General features: G+C 51.8%; 1 protein-coding gene across 1 annotated transcript; it reads right to left on the reverse strand.

Moving 5' to 3' along the window:
* Nucleotides 1-8,795: 8,795 nt before the first annotated feature.
* LOC105469568 (tigger transposable element derived 3) lies at nt 8,796-13,506 on the reverse strand. The gene is made up of 2 exons (XM_071074297.1): nt 13,281-13,506; nt 8,796-12,442 (listed from the first exon to the last, which is right to left on the reverse strand). Exon 2 carries the CDS (start codon nt 12,424-12,426, stop codon nt 11,011-11,013), a length of 1,416 nt encoding a protein of 471 aa, XP_070930398.1. The 5' UTR covers nt 12,427-12,442; nt 13,281-13,506; the 3' UTR covers nt 8,796-11,010.
* Between the last annotated feature and the right edge of the window lie 1,535 nt (nt 13,507-15,041).

The following is a 15,041-nucleotide window of genomic DNA, read 5'->3' on the forward strand; positions in this document are numbered from 1 at the left end:
TAGTGGCTCATTCCCATAATCCCAGCACTTTGGGAGGCCAAGGTAGGCAGATCACCTGAGGTCAGGAGTTCAAGACCAGCCTGGCTAACATAGTGAAACCCCATTTCTACTAAAAATACAAAAAATTAGCTGGGCGTGGTGGCGCACACCTGTAATCCCAGCTACTCGGGAGGTTGAGGCAGGAGAATGTCTTAAACCTGAGAGGTGGAGGTTGCAGGAGCTGAGATCGTACCATTGCACTCCAGCTTGGGCAACAAGAGCAAAACTCTGTCTCAAAGAAAAAAAAAAAAAAAGGGCAAAGGACCTTCACAGACATTTTTTCAAAGAAGACATACAAATGGCCAACAAATTTACAAAAAGGTGCTCAACATCACCAATCATCAGAGAAATGGAAATCAGAACCACATATCACCTGCCATTGGCCTAGAAAAGATAGGCTGGGTGCGGTGGCTCACGCCTGCAATCCCAGCACTTTGGGAGGCTGAGGCAGGCGGATCATAAGGTCAGGAGATTGAGACCATCCTGGTTAACATGGTGAAACCCCGTCTCTATTAAAAAAAAAAAAAAAAAAAAAATTAGTTGGTTGTGGTGGCAGGCATCTGTAGTCCCAGCTACTCAGGAGACTGAGGCAGGAGAATGGTGTGAACCTGGGAGGCGGAGCTTGCAGTGAGCCGAGATCACACCACTTCTCTCCAGCCTGGGCAACAGGGAGAGACTCCGTCTCAAAAAAAAAAAAAAAAGATAAGTGTTGGTGAAGGTCCTCACCCTTGCACGCTGTTGGTGAGGACGTACTTGGTTCAGTTGTTATGGAAAACAGCATGGAAGTTCCTCAAAAAATGTAACGTAGAACTACCATATGATCCAGCCATCCCATTTCTGGGTATATATTTAAAGGGACTGGGTCAGGTGTGGTGGCTTATGCCTGATATTAAGAGAATGGTGATGACTTTTCACAAGCATATTGCCTTCAGGCACTTGTTTAACGAAGCACACCCTGCACAGCCCAAAATCCGTTAAACGTTGAGTCACCACAGCATATGTCTCTTGCAAAGACAGGGTTGGGGGTAGGGTCACAGATTAACAGCATCTCAAATACAGAACAAAATGGAGTCTCTTATGTCTATTTCTTTCTATATAGACACAGTAACAGTCTGATCTCTCTTTTCCCCACATAGGATGCCATCAGAGGGTTTTAGATAGGCAGGAACAAGGGGTTCTAGAAGAACGGAGTCTGTGTAGGGTGTGTCAAAGATGTAAAACCTAGAGGCAGAGAGACTCTGACTGATCCAGGTGAGAGAAGGTGAAGCCTGAGCCAGATCCTGGGAGTAGGATATAAAGAAAATGGTTTACTGACTGGGCGTGGTGGCTCACACCTGTAATCCCAGCACTTTGGGAGGCCGAGGTGGGTGAATGACCTGAGGTCAAGAGTTCAAGACCTGCCTGGCCAACATGGTGAAACCCCATCTCTACTAAAAATACAAAACACTAGCCGGGCGCGGTGTCACATGCCTGTAATCCCAGCTACTCAGGAGGCTGAGGCAGGAGAATCGCTTCAACTCGGGAGGTGGAGGTTGCAGTGAGCCAAGATGTTGCCACTGCTCTCCAGCCTGGGCAACAAGAGTGAAACTCAGTCTTAAAAAAAAAAAAAGAAAGAAAAGAAAATGGTTTTATCTGGAAAGGATATGGGCTTTGGACACAGACTCTAGCTGGTAAAAATACAGGCTGCAGGCTGGGCACAGTGGCTCATGCCTGTAATCCCAGCACTTTGAGAGGCCAAGGCTGGTGGATCATTTGAGGTCAGGAGTTCAAGAGCAGCCTGGCCAACATGATGAAACTCTGTCTCTACTAAATATACAAAAATTAATCACGCATAGTGGCGCCCATCTGTAATCCCAGCTACTTGGGAGACTGAGGCAGGAGAATAGCTTGAACTCACAAGGCAGAGGTTGCAGTGAGCGGAGATCGTACCATTGCACTCCAGCCTGGGTGACAGAATGAGACTCCGTCTCAAAAATAAAAAATAAAAATAAAAATACTGGCTGGGCACGGTGACTTAATGCCTGTAATCCCAGCACTTTGGGAGGCTGAGGCAGGTGGATCACCTGAGGTCAGGCGTTCGAGACCAGCCTGGCCAACATAGTGAAACCCCCATCTCTGTCAAAAATAAAAAAACTAGCCGGGCGTGGTGGTGGGCACCTGTAGTCCCAGCTACTCAGGAGGCTAAGGCAGGAGAATCACTTGAACTGGGAGGTGGAGGTTGCACTGAGCCAAGATCACGCCACTGCACTCCAGCCTGGGAGATAGAGCGAGACTCCCTCTCAAAAACAGAATAAATAAATAAAAATAAAAATACAAGCTGCATGCCAAAATCCTAAGGGTGACCTTTCAGTCTCCACCATTGGCAATCACAAGAATTTTGCCTGGCAGGCCTCATGGAGGGAAGCTGCCCTCCCACCCCAGTTTAGTGCATTGCCTGTGCATTGCAGGTTTCCGGAGAGAGTTGCAGTCAAAGACTCCAGGCCCCCAGACTGCCCTGCTCCTAAGCTCACCTGCATTCCCAGACGGGCACCTCTATTCGGGGACCTGGGCTGAGGCAGTTTCCAACAGCTTCTACCAAGACCTCCTGACTGGAAGCAATGGCTGAGATCCTTTCTCTGCTTCGACTCAGTAGCTCTCATTCCAGCCCTTCTCCCCTGCCTCCCTAAAGTCCACTTCAGGTCAGGTCTGTAAAGAGCAAGGAGCTTTTATTCTTTTTATTCTGAAACTCCTTGACGGTGAAACTGTTCCTGTCTGACCCTCGTCCCGTGCTGTTCTGTAAAATGGAACGCTGGGGAGCTGGGACCTGTTTTTGCCTCTTGCTTGTAGGTTGTGAAACTAGGCCGCATAAAACTTAGAAACTAGGCCTCATAAAAAAAAAGAACTTAAAAAAAATTAACACCAGGTGGCTCTGGATAGGGTCCCACCCTGCCTCAATAAGGTCCCACCCTGATAGGGTCCCACCCTGCCAATTCCGGGAAACAACCTCATGGGGTCCCACCCTGCCTCGAAGTTCCCGGAATCAACAACTCCAGGAAAAAACCTCATAAGGTCCTGCTCTAACCAATTAGAACAAGACACCTTGCTCAGGCCACAGACAGACCCAATTACCACGCGCCTAAAGTTTTGTTTGAATTTCGCGCCCTAAGCTGTGTTTGAACTTGTGTTTGCCTATATAAACAGCCTGTAACAAGCAGTCAGGGTCCCAGGGCCAACTTAGAGCTTGGGACCCTAGCGCGCTAGTAATAAATAACTCTCTGCTGTGAATCTCGTGTCGGTGATCCTTCGCGGGCGACCCCTGCCCAGGAAGGAATCGACAGTTCGGTTCCAACAGTTGCAGTGAATGAAAAGAAGCTTTTGTGTTACTTCAGCTTGCTTCGTTGTCCTAATTGATCACCTCCACACCTGGCAGCTTGAACTAACCATTCCCTTTCAAACACTTGCAAAGCCACCTGCCGGCCTTCCATTTTCTAGGCTGAGATCCCAAATCATTTAGCCTTTCCTCATAGGGTCTATTTTTTTCTACCCTGAATTCATATAAATTGTTCTTTTCTGAAACTTTTCCAGTTCTGACATATCTCTTTTTATTTTATTTTATTTATTTTTGAGACAGAGTCTTGCTCTGTCGCCTAGGCTGGAGTGCAGTGGCACGATCTCGGCTCACTGCAGCCTCCGCCTCTCGGGTTCAAGCGATTCTCCTGCTTTAGCCTCCCGAGTAGCTGGGATTACAGGTATCCACCACCATGCCCAGATAATTTTTGTATTTTTAGTAGAGACAGGGTTTCACCATGTTGGTCAGGCTGGTCTCAAACTTCTGGCCTCCCAAAGTGCTGGGATTACCCAGGTGTGAGCCACTGCACCCAGCCTATTTATTTATTGTTTGTTTGTTTGTTTTTGAGATGGAGTTTTGCTTTTGTTGCCTAGGCTGGAGTGCAATGGCATGATCTCAGCTCACCGCCACCTCCACCTCCCGGGTTCAAGCAATTCTCCTGCCTCAGCCTCCTGAGTAGCTGGGATTACAGGCACCTGCCACCACGTTGGGCTAATTTTGTATTTTTAGTAGAGATAGGGTTTCTTCATGTTGGTCAGACTGATCTCAAACTTCCAGCGTCAGGTGATCCACCTGCCTTGGCCTCCCAAACTGTTGGGAATTACAGGTGTGAGCCACCGCACCCAGCCCATATCTCTCTTTTTTATTTTATTTTATTTATTTTTTGAGATGGAGTTTTGCTCTTGTTGCCCAGGCTGGAGTGCAATGGCACGATCTCAGCTCACTGTAACCTTTAAGGGGTGGCCTGCCCCTCCACACCTGTGGGTGTTTCTCGTTAGGTGGAACGAGAGACTTGAGAAAAGAAATGAGACACAGAGACAAAGTATAGAGAAAGAAAAAGTGGGCCCAGGGGACCGGCGCTCAGTTTACAGAGGACCCACTCTGGCACCGGTCTCTGAGTTCCCTTAGTATTTATTGATAATTATCTTTACCATCTTAAAGATAAGGGAGTGGCAGGACAATAGGATCATTTTAGGGAGGAAATTAGTAGTAAGACATATGGATAAAGATCTCTGTGACATGAATAAGTTCAAAGGAAAATGCTGTGCCTTGATATGCATATGCAAACATCTCCATAAACCTTTTAGCAGCATTGCACCAGCAAGTCCCACCTTATGCCATAAGGCGGTTTTCTCCTATCTCAGTAAACAGAGCATACAATCGGGTCTCACACCGAGATGTTCCCTTGCCCAGGGACGGGCAGGATTTTTAACCAGCAAGCTGCCTTCAGGCACTTGTTTAACAAAGACACATCCTGCACAGCCCAAAATCCATTAAACCTTGAGTCACCGCAGCACATGTCTCTTGCAAGGACAAGGTTGGGGGTAGGGTCACAGATTAACAGCATCTCAAATACAGAAACAAATGGAGTCTCTTATGTCTACTTTCTATATAGACACAGTAACAGGCTGATCTCTCTTTCTTTTCCCCACAAACCTCTGCCCCCAAGTTCAAGCAATTCTTCTGCCTCAGCCTCCAGCGTAGCTGGGATTACAGGCATGCACCACCATGCCCGGCTAATTTTGTATTTTTAGTAGAGATGGGGTTTCTCTATGTTGGTCAGGCTGATCTCAAACTCCTGACCTCAGACGATCTGCCCACCTCAGCCTCCCAAGTGCTAAGATTATAGGTGTGAGCCACTGCGCCTGGCCCTACATCTCTTTTTTTTTTTTTTTTGAGACGGAGTCTCGCTCTGTCGCCCAGGCTGGAGTGCAGTGGCGCGATCTCGGCTCACTGCAAGCTCCGCCTCCCGGGTTCACGCCATTCTCCTGCCTCAGCCTCCCGAGTAGCTGGGACTACAGGCGCCCACAACCGCGCCCGGCTAATTTTTTGTATTTTTAGTAGAGACGGGGTTTCACCATGGTCTCGATCTCCTGACCTTGTGATCCGCCCGCCTCGGCCTCCCAAAGTGCTGGGATTACAGGCGTGAGCCACCGCGCCCGGCCCTACATCTCTTTTTAAATGTTGAAATGAAAATTACAGGCCGGGCACGGTGGCTCACGCCTGTAATCCCAGCACTTTGGGAGGCCAAGGCTGGTGGATTACCTGAGGTCGGGAGTTTGAGATCAGCCTGACCAACGTGGAGAAACCCCGTCTCTACTGAAAATACGAAATTAGCCGGGCGTGGTGGTGCATGCCTGTAATCCCAACTACTTGGGAGGCTGAGGCAGGAGAATCCCTTGAACCCGGGAGGTGGAGGTTGTGGTGAGTCGAGATTGCGCCATTGCACTTCAGCCTAGGCAACAAGAGCGAAACTCTGTCTAAAAAAAATACACAATCTCTCCAGGTCTTACCAAAGCAACAGAGAGCAGACAGATTAGCTCTCTGTCCTCAGGTGTCCCACTCCTGTCAGAGTAGCAGAATATAACACAACGCTTTACAGCTGGTCTCTTCCCAGAGTTTTTTTTTTTAAAAAAGACCCATAATTAATCTCTTCCTTCCTTGAATTGCTGTCATAAGGCAGACATTTCCCAATTGCAGATAACTTCATCTGCTCATGCAAGCAATATTCCCCGAACGCTTAGCTTGTGGCTCAGGCCCTGTTCTGGGACTGTAACGTCAATAGTGAATAAGACAGAGAGGATCCCGTCTGTCAAGGCCCTTACTTTTTGTTGTTGTTGTTTGTTTTTCGTCTTGTTTTGTTTTGCTGTGTTTTTTCAGATGGAGTTTTGCTCTCATTGCCCAGGCTGGAGTGCAGTGGCGCCATCTTGGCTCACCACAACCTCTGCCTCCCAGGTTCAAGTCATTCTCCTGCCTCAGCCTCCCGAGTAGCTGGGATTGCAGGCATGTGCCACCACATCTGGCTAATTTTGTATTTTTAGTAGAGACGGGGTTTCTCCAATGTTGATCAGGCTGGTCTCGAACTCCCAACCTCAGGTGATCCACCTGATTCTGCCTTCCAAAGTGCTGGGATTACAGGCGTGAGCCACCACGCCCGGCCAAGGCCCTTACTTTTTAGAAGAGGGAGAGCAAGAATAGACATTAAATCCATGAGCACAGTCATTTTAGACAGCGAAAGGTATCAAGATGAAAATAAAATAATGATGTCAGAGAGAGTGACGGTGCGTAGTCAGGAAAATGACCTGTGAGCTGCGTTGTGAATGATTTCTCTGCAAAGGGAACTGTGGGTACCAATCCAGATGGTTAGAAACAGCTTCACAGGGTTAAGAAACAGAAAGCAGTGCCTATGGCAGCAAGTGAGGGAGGCCAAGGAGGGGAGGAGGTCAGAGAGGTGGACAGGCACCTTTCACCAGGGAGTGTTTAGATTGCATTCTAAGCAAAATAGGAAGTTGGTTTGCCTTTTCTTTTCTTTTCTTTTTTTTTTTTGTGGGGTGGGTTGGAGCTGTGTGGTTTAGATAAAGGAGGAACAAGATATGTTTTTGTTTATTTGAGGCAAAGTCTCACTCTGTCGCCAGGGCTGGAGTGTAGTGGCGTGACCTCGGCTCACTGCAACCTCCGCCGCCTGGCTTCAGGCGATTCTCTTGCCTCAGCCTCCCGAGTAGCTGGGACTAAAGGTGCCCGTCACTACGCCCAGCTAATTTTTTTTTTTTTTTTAATTTTTAGTAGAGATGGAGTTTCACCATGTTGGTCAGGCTGGTCTCAAACTCCTGACCTCATGATTCATCCGCCTCAGACTCCAAAAGTGCTGAGATTACAGACATGAGCGATCGCACCCGGCCCCGCAAGATATGTTTTATATGTGTGTTTCTGGTTTCTTGTTTTTTTTTTTTTAGAGACAGGGTCTCACTTGGGTGCCAAGACTGGAGTACAGTGGCATAATCACGGCCCACTGCCACCTCAAATTCCTGGGCTTAAGCAACCCTCATGCCTTAGTCTCCTGAGTGGCTGGGACTACAAATACACAAGTGTGCACACCACACCTAGCTAATTAAAAAAAAAAAATTTGTTTATAGAGAGACTCTCTCTCTATCTTGGCCAGGCCAGTCTCAAAGTCCTGGTCTCAAGCAATCCCTTGGCCTTCCAAAGTGCTAGGATTACAGGTGTGAGCCATGGCGCCCAGCCTATGTTTTTGTTTTGTTTTGTTTTGTTTTTGAGACAGAGTTTCACTCTGCCACCCAGGCTGGAGTGCAGTGGCACAATCTCAGCTCACTGCAACCTCTGCCGATTCTCCAGACTCGGCCTCCCGAATAGCTGGGACTACAGGCACACGCCACCAAGCCCGGCTAATTTTTTTGTATTTTTAGTAGAGACAGGGTTTCATCATGTTGGCCAGGCTGGTCTCAAACTCCTGACCTCAGGTGATCCACTGCCTCAGCCTCGCAAAGTGCTGGGATTACAGGTGTGAGCCACCGTGCCTAGCCTATGTTTTATGTTTTTAAAAAATCTCATTCTAGTCCGGGCGCGGTGGCTCACGCCTGTAAACCCAGCACTTTAGGAGGCCGAGGCAGGTGGATCATGAGGTCAGGAGATCAAGACCATCCTGGTTAACACGGTGAAACCCCATCTCTACTAAAAATACAAAAAATTAGCCGGGCATGGTGGCAGGCGCCTGTAGTCCCAGCTACCTGGGAGGCTGAGGCCGGAGAATGGCATGAACCCAGGAGGTGGAGCTTGCAGTGAGCTGAGATCACGCCACTGTACTCCAGCCTGGGCAACAGAGTGAAATTCCGTCTCAAATCATCATCATCATCATCATCATCATCATCATCATCTCATTCTAGTTGCTGTGTGAAGAACAGATGGGGAGATGGGGAGCAAATGTGAAAATTCAAGACCAAGTAAGTTAGGAAGCTCCCACAGTTGCTTGGACATCCTAAGAGGTAGGATAGAAAGGAAAGAGAGGCAGCAAAGGCAGCATCTACTATTCCCAACCTACCTCAGCTTTTATCAAGGCCAGGCAATCCTATCCAATTCTGCAAGTGTTGCCACATGTACACCAAGGCAGGGGAGGGAAGGACAAAGATGTTATGTGTTATTTCAGTGTATTTCCAAGCCTCTAATGAACACCTTCTATGTTCGGATGGTACCTAAGTCTCCCGGGCAACAAAGATAAGGAAGACACAGTCCTGTTCCTAAGTTGCCTTCAAACTAGAGGGAGAAATAGAAAATTGCTGCAATATAGGTTACAGAACAAGATAGACAGGATCACTCCTCTTAAGGCCCTTTAAACAAATCAATATTTGTTTTATATAATTTTTATATGTCTAGTAGAAATGGGGTTTCACCATGTTAGCCAGGCTGGTCTCAAACTCCTGACCTCAGGTGATCCACCTGCCTCTGCCTCCCAGAGTGCTGGGATTACAGGCATGAGCCACGCAGGAAGCCTGGCCCAGTATTTGTCTTTCTGTACCTGGCTTATTTCACTTTGTATAATGCCCTCCCGGCTTATCTACATTGTCACTGTGGGGAAAAGAAAGAGAGATCGGACTGTTACTGTGTCTATACAGAAAGAAGTAGACATAAGAGACTCCATTTTGTTCTGTATTTGAGATGCTGGTAATCTGTGACTCTACCCCCAACCCTGTCCTTGCAAGAGACATGTGCTGTGGTGACTCAAGGTTGAATGGATTTGGGGCTGTGCAGGGTGTGCTTTGTTAAACAAGTGCCTGAAGGCAGCTTGCTGGTTAAAAGTCATCACCATTCTCTTAATCTCAAGTACCCAGGGACAAGCACACTGCGGAAGGTCACAGGGACCTCTGCCTAGGAAAGCTAGGTATTGTCCAAGGTTTATCCCCATGTGATAGGCTGAAATATGGCCTCGTGGGAAGGGAAAGACTTGATCGTCCCCCAGCCTGACACCCGTGAAGGGTCTGTGCTGAGGAGGACCAGTACAAGAGGAAAGAAGGCCTCTTGGCAGTTGAGATAGAGAAAAGCATCTGTCTCCTGCCCGTCCCTGGGCAATGGAACATCTCGGTGTAAAACCCGATTGTATGTTCTGTTTACTGAGAAAGGAGAAAAGCGCCTTAGGGCTGAAGGTGGGACGTGCTAGTGGCAATGCTGCTCTTTATGCACTAAAAAGGTTTATGGAGATGTTTGCATATGCATATCAAGGCACAGCACTTTTCCTTAAACTTATTCATGTCACAGAGATCTTTATTCATGTCTTACTGCTGACCTTCTCCCTATGAAGGTCCTATTATCCTGCCACTTCTAAGATGGTAAAGATAATGATCAGTAAATACTGAGGGAACTCAGAGACCGGTGCCGGCGTGGGTCCTCGGTATGCCGAGCTACCCCGGGGCCCACTTTTTCTTTCTCTATACTTTGTGTCTCATTTCTTTTCTCAAGTCTCTCATTCCACCTAACGAGAAACGCCCACAGGTGTAGAGGAGCAGACCACCCCTTCAGTCCTACCCCTAAGCTTGGTTGGCTAAAGGCCCTTCCTACCCTCCAGGTCTCTCCTTGCACTCCGCCCCTACCTCCGCAAGTATGCCATGCCCTGGCAGACCTGCCTGCCCCCGCCCAGCACACTGTGCTCCTTCACTCCAGTCAGACTCTGCGCATGCTGTCCCTTGGTCTGGGACACCCTTCAAATTGCAGCTCAAAGCTCGCCTCCCCCTGGAGTCTCCCTAGCTCTGTGGGGCCAAGCACTCTGAACAGCCGTTATTACAGCCTTCATCACACTCCACTGTCATGGGCTGCAAGGTTCTGCCCAGCAGAGACACCATCTTTGCAACTTGTTCACATAGGACGCCTTGCTGAAGTGATATTGTGAATTGAGCAAATGAAAAAAAAAAAAGAATGAATGACTATTCCATTCCAATTCCAGCTCCTTTCTGTTTCCCTGACATGTCCGTAGCCTGCCCAACCCCACACAACCTGAGAGCTATTGGAACTGTTGGAGCTGCAGCTTCTCTGGGCTAGTAGCTGGGATCTGTCTGTCCTGGAGCTTCCTTCTCAGGAGGGTAGCCCACAAGCAGTGCCCGTGCCCTGAGAGTCCTTGCTGTTGAATATCAGGAAGAGGAGGATCCCTACTGCTCATGGACAGACAGCTACACCGCAGCGACCATCAGCAATTAATTTTCTAAATCTGAATGGAAAATTTTTACCCTTCTCCCACGAAAATAACACCCTGGCCTCTTATCTGATTAAAAACTTTATTTCCAGAAGCAGAACTGTTTTTAACAGAGTTCAAGGAAGAAGTCTGTCCAAAAAGCCCACACTCCAGCTTTCTAAGCGCCCGCCTCTAGACTAACTCCCTTTCTAAGGCTCTATAACTTTCAAGCAAGGAAACTAAGTAGCCTGGATTCCTACCCTTGAAGCCCCATCTTTAGAGCTCTCTTCCTGGGGCTTGGACGACTGCCACTCCAAGCTCAGACTTGGTGTCCCAACTTCTCTCCCTTCTACACCTTAATGACAGTTCTATTTCCACAGGAAAGAGACAGCCCGGATCTGCCTTCTGAAGAGGCCGTTTCCATGGGAAACAGGAGAGGAGGGGGCTCTGGCAAGCAGCAAAGGTGCCTTCATAGGCAGCAAAGCCGCTCCACCTCCTCCTCACAGTCGTAGAATTTTTCAAACAGCTCAGGAGAAGTGCTGTTACACTCAAACCACCTCCTCAAGGTGCCCAGGGCCCGGAGGGCATCAGCTTTCGTGGGCGGGGGCTCAAAGGCACCCTCTCTGTCCCTCTCCTCGTCTTCGGTGCCTGTCTCCTCTTTACACACTCCAGGCCCTGGCTCCTCACCCTCCAGGTCCACAAAGCGGGAAAACTCCTCTAGGCTCAGCCCGCCGGGAACTGGTGGCATCTCAGAGGCTTTGTGCCAGGACGGGGGCGTTTTGCCGGGAGCCAGCCCTTCCTGAACGAAGCTGCTGAAAATGAGCTGAGGCGGCACCTTGGCCCAGGCGGCAGACGCCACGTGCAAGGCGTCCAGCACGGTGATGCCCGCCGCGGCCTCAGCCAGCGAGGTGCCATCCCTGTCGCTTTGGATGGCAGCCAGTTTGCTCAACAGCCGGTGTCGGTAATGGGCCTTAAAGGCCCGGACCACTGAGCTGGGCAGGGGAGGCGTGGTGCTAGAGGCGGCCAGAGGCAAGAGCTTCACGTGGTAGAGACCAGGCAGGCCTGCCAGTCCCTCCACCACTCGGGCAGCCAGCAGCAAAGCCACCTGTCGGCCCTGCTGTCCCATGTCCCGGTCAAACTGTGCCAACCACTCTAACCAGGGGACGCCCAGGTCAGGGTGGTAGGAGGCAGGCAGAGCCTCACTGCGGACCCCAAAGAAGCATCTCGGGGCAGCCTGGAGCCCCCCCAGCAATACTTGCCGCTTCTCAGTGCCCCTGCTGTTGGCACACAGCAGCACCTGTAGTTGATCACATGCACCCAAATTGCCGGGCACTGCCCGATACAGTAAGGGCAATTCAGCACAGCCAAACACGTCCTCTGGAGAGAAGTCTTTTAGGGAAAGAGGCAGCTGAGCCTGGGATGTGAGGCCTGGGGGAGGTGGCTCAGGGGGGAATGAAGGAGCAAGAACATGGCGGGCCCCAAAGCCGACGTTGTTTCGGCGTTTCCAGCGGACCAGCCAGCCGATGCTGGGCACGAAGTCCTGGCCCATGATATCGGCCAGCTCCTTGGCTTTGTGGAGCAGCATGGGCCCCGTCACGTCCCAGGCCTTGGCCCGGGCAATATGGTACCAGCAGAGCAGAGCCTCGTCGATCCCGCTGTACTTGGACTCCCGCTTGCGCTTGCGCTCTCGGTTGGCTGTGCCGCTGCACCAGTCCGCCAGCAGCTTCTCCTTATTCTTGCAGATGCGCGAGATCTGGGGCTGGGAAACCTGGAAGCGCCGGGCCACCTCCGACTGGGACATCTTGGACTCATCCAGGAGTTCCAGCACCTGGATCTTCTCGGCCAGGGACAGGGCGTGAAGCTTCTTCTTGCTGCTCAGCTCCATGGCCTCTCCGGGGCACCTGTGCGGGGAGGAAAGAATGAGCGGGTAGAGTAAGCTGAGGCCGGGAGGGCTAGGAGAGGAGCGCAGGAGGGAAAAGAGATTAGATGAGGACGTGCGCAGGCACCAGGGGAGACTGGACCCGCCGGAAGAGGCAGGAAAGTGGCTAGGCCGAGTGGAAGCCAGCTGGCCCCGTCCCCAGGATGCCAGGGCAGAGCTGGGGAGGGGCGTCTCTCCGCTCAGAAGGACAGGGGAGTCTGGGCTGGGGTCTGGCCTCACTGGGGGAGAAGGATGAAGAGTGGAGGGGACAGCTGCAGAGATAACAAAGGCGCACGGACGCGGGAGGGCCTGGGGCTGGGGCCGAGGGGGCAGGTGTGGGCTACAGGGCAGCAGGGGAGGAGTCCCCGGGAGGGAGTGGGAGGCGGCCTGGGCTGTATTCAGATGACGCCGCTGGGGGCGGGGAGGTGGGTGGATGCACACAGAGTTGAGGTGACAGGTGTACAGACGACAAAGGGGACAGAGGGGGTCTGAAGGAGCGAGGCTAATTTGGTGCCGGGTCCTGAAAGGGAGGCTGGGCGAGGGTCCGCCCTGAGGGGAGCGAGAGGGCAGGGCCGAGGGCGCAGGTGCACGAGCGACAAAGGGCGGGAGGCCTGAGGAGGCTGCCGGCAGCGGAGGGGCGGGGTGTCCCCGCTGGGAGGGTGGTCGCCTGGGAGGGTCCCAGGGCGCCGGGACTATCGCCTGAACCCAGGCAGGCCGGCAGCCGGGCTCCGCGCCCTGGCCGGTCACTCCCCCTCGACCCGGAGTCTGTCGGCGGGGTGGCCCCAGGCGCCCGCCCGCCCGGCCTCCCGCTCCGCACCCACCTCAGGCGCTGGTCCCGCGGCTCCAGCCCCTGCCCCTAGCCCGGCTCCCGAGCCCCTGTCCGGGCGGCGACAGCAGAACAGGGGAGGGATGGGCGCCACGACCCCGAGGGCACAGCTGGCCGAGGGGCTGCGCGGGCGGCGGGCGGGCGCGCGCACAGCAGGGCCCCGTGCGCGCCGCCCGCGCCGGGCTCTCTCCCGGCTCCGAAGTCCGCGGTGCGGCCCTTCTGCACCCACCCGCTGCAGCCCCGCCCCGGCCCAAGCAGATTGGCCCTCAGTGGCGCCCCGTCCCTCCCCCGGCCAAGATTCAATGGACGCCGCGGAAGTGGCGGTTCGTCGAGCCCCCCTGGGGGCGGAGCTTCTAGCGAGGAGGGGCGGGAGGCGGAGCCAGGAACCTGCCGGACATCCCCGGGCGCCTCCAGTAGCCACGGACCTCGAGGGCCCGACGAGCCTTGTAGGCGGCATGAGGACCACCGAGCTGACTGGGCGTCTCAAAGGCTCCCTGGCCGTGACCCTAGGCCGCCTCGGCTTCTTCGTCTACCAAGCAGGGCTAACGGCCCTCACGGAGTTGTTTTGGGAAAACGATGAAAGGAGAAAATGGATGCAAGCTTTAAGCCACACAAAAGCTGGTTACCATGGACAGCGCTGGCTCGTCTGTCGGCCACGGAAACACTGTATGCCTGGGCCAGTTCTGATTTAGGACTAAGGACTAATTTTTATTACATTTGGTACTTTACAAGATTCAAGTTCTTAAATTCAAGATCTGGTATCGTTCCCTTCCCTGCTAACCTTCAGTCCCTAATTAAACGCAGACGTCTTGATCCGCAGCCCAGCTGCTCTCCAGCCTCGCTGCTCCGCATCCTCTGCCTTTCTCACAGGCTTCCGTCTGCAACCCCATCCTACCGGCTGACACTGTCCAACTCTCCAAGACCCATCTCAAATCCCACCTCCAGCAAACCCTAAATTTCCTCACTTTGGCCTGCTATAGCCTTCTTAATTTGAACATTTCTTTTCTGGCTCTTGGACTACTCAGCCGCCAAAGAGCATTCATTGCTTTACTCCCTCTCCGCCTGGCCTACTTCAGTGGACAAGCATGAGGACGGGCTGCGCTCTGCTCCTCACACAATCCCCAGTCCAGAGCACCCTGCTTATTTACTGAACATAACAGTGCAGGTAGGCCTAGGCTTTCCATACGCAAGGATGACTTTCAGAATGTTCTAGAAAAAAGGATACTTCAGGGGGCCCATAACTGCTTGATTCAAGTATTTCCTTTAAAAACATAAAAACAGGGCCGGGCGCGGTGGCTCAAGCCTGTAATCCCAGCACTTTGGGAGGCCGAGACGGGTGGATCACAAGGTCAGGAGATCGAGACCATCCTGGCTAACACAGTGAAACCCCGTCTCTACTAAAAAATACAAAAAACTAGCCGGGCGAGCTGGTGGGCGCCTGTGGTCCCAGCTACTCGGGAGGCTGAGGCAGGAGAATGGCGTGAACCCGGGAGGCGGAGCTTGCAGTGAGCTGAGATCAGGCCACTGCATTCCAGCCTGGGCGACAGAGCGAGACTCCGTCTCAAAAAAAAAAAAAAAAAAAAAACATAAAAACAACAGTTGGACTTCTAAAACACACACTCAGGACATAGATGCTGCCACGTAAGCTGTCAACATGTTCACTTTGTCTTCAGGGAAACTTACTTTGTGCACATCAACGTGCCCTGGGAAAGGCTGCAGGGCTGCACTGCAGGCAGTTCAGACCCTCGGGCACTTG

The sequence above is a fragment of the Macaca nemestrina genome, chromosome 12 (genome assembly GCF_043159975.1).
Source record: "Macaca nemestrina isolate mMacNem1 chromosome 12, mMacNem.hap1, whole genome shotgun sequence".
Classification (NCBI taxonomy): Eukaryota; Metazoa; Chordata; class Mammalia; order Primates; family Cercopithecidae; genus Macaca; species Macaca nemestrina.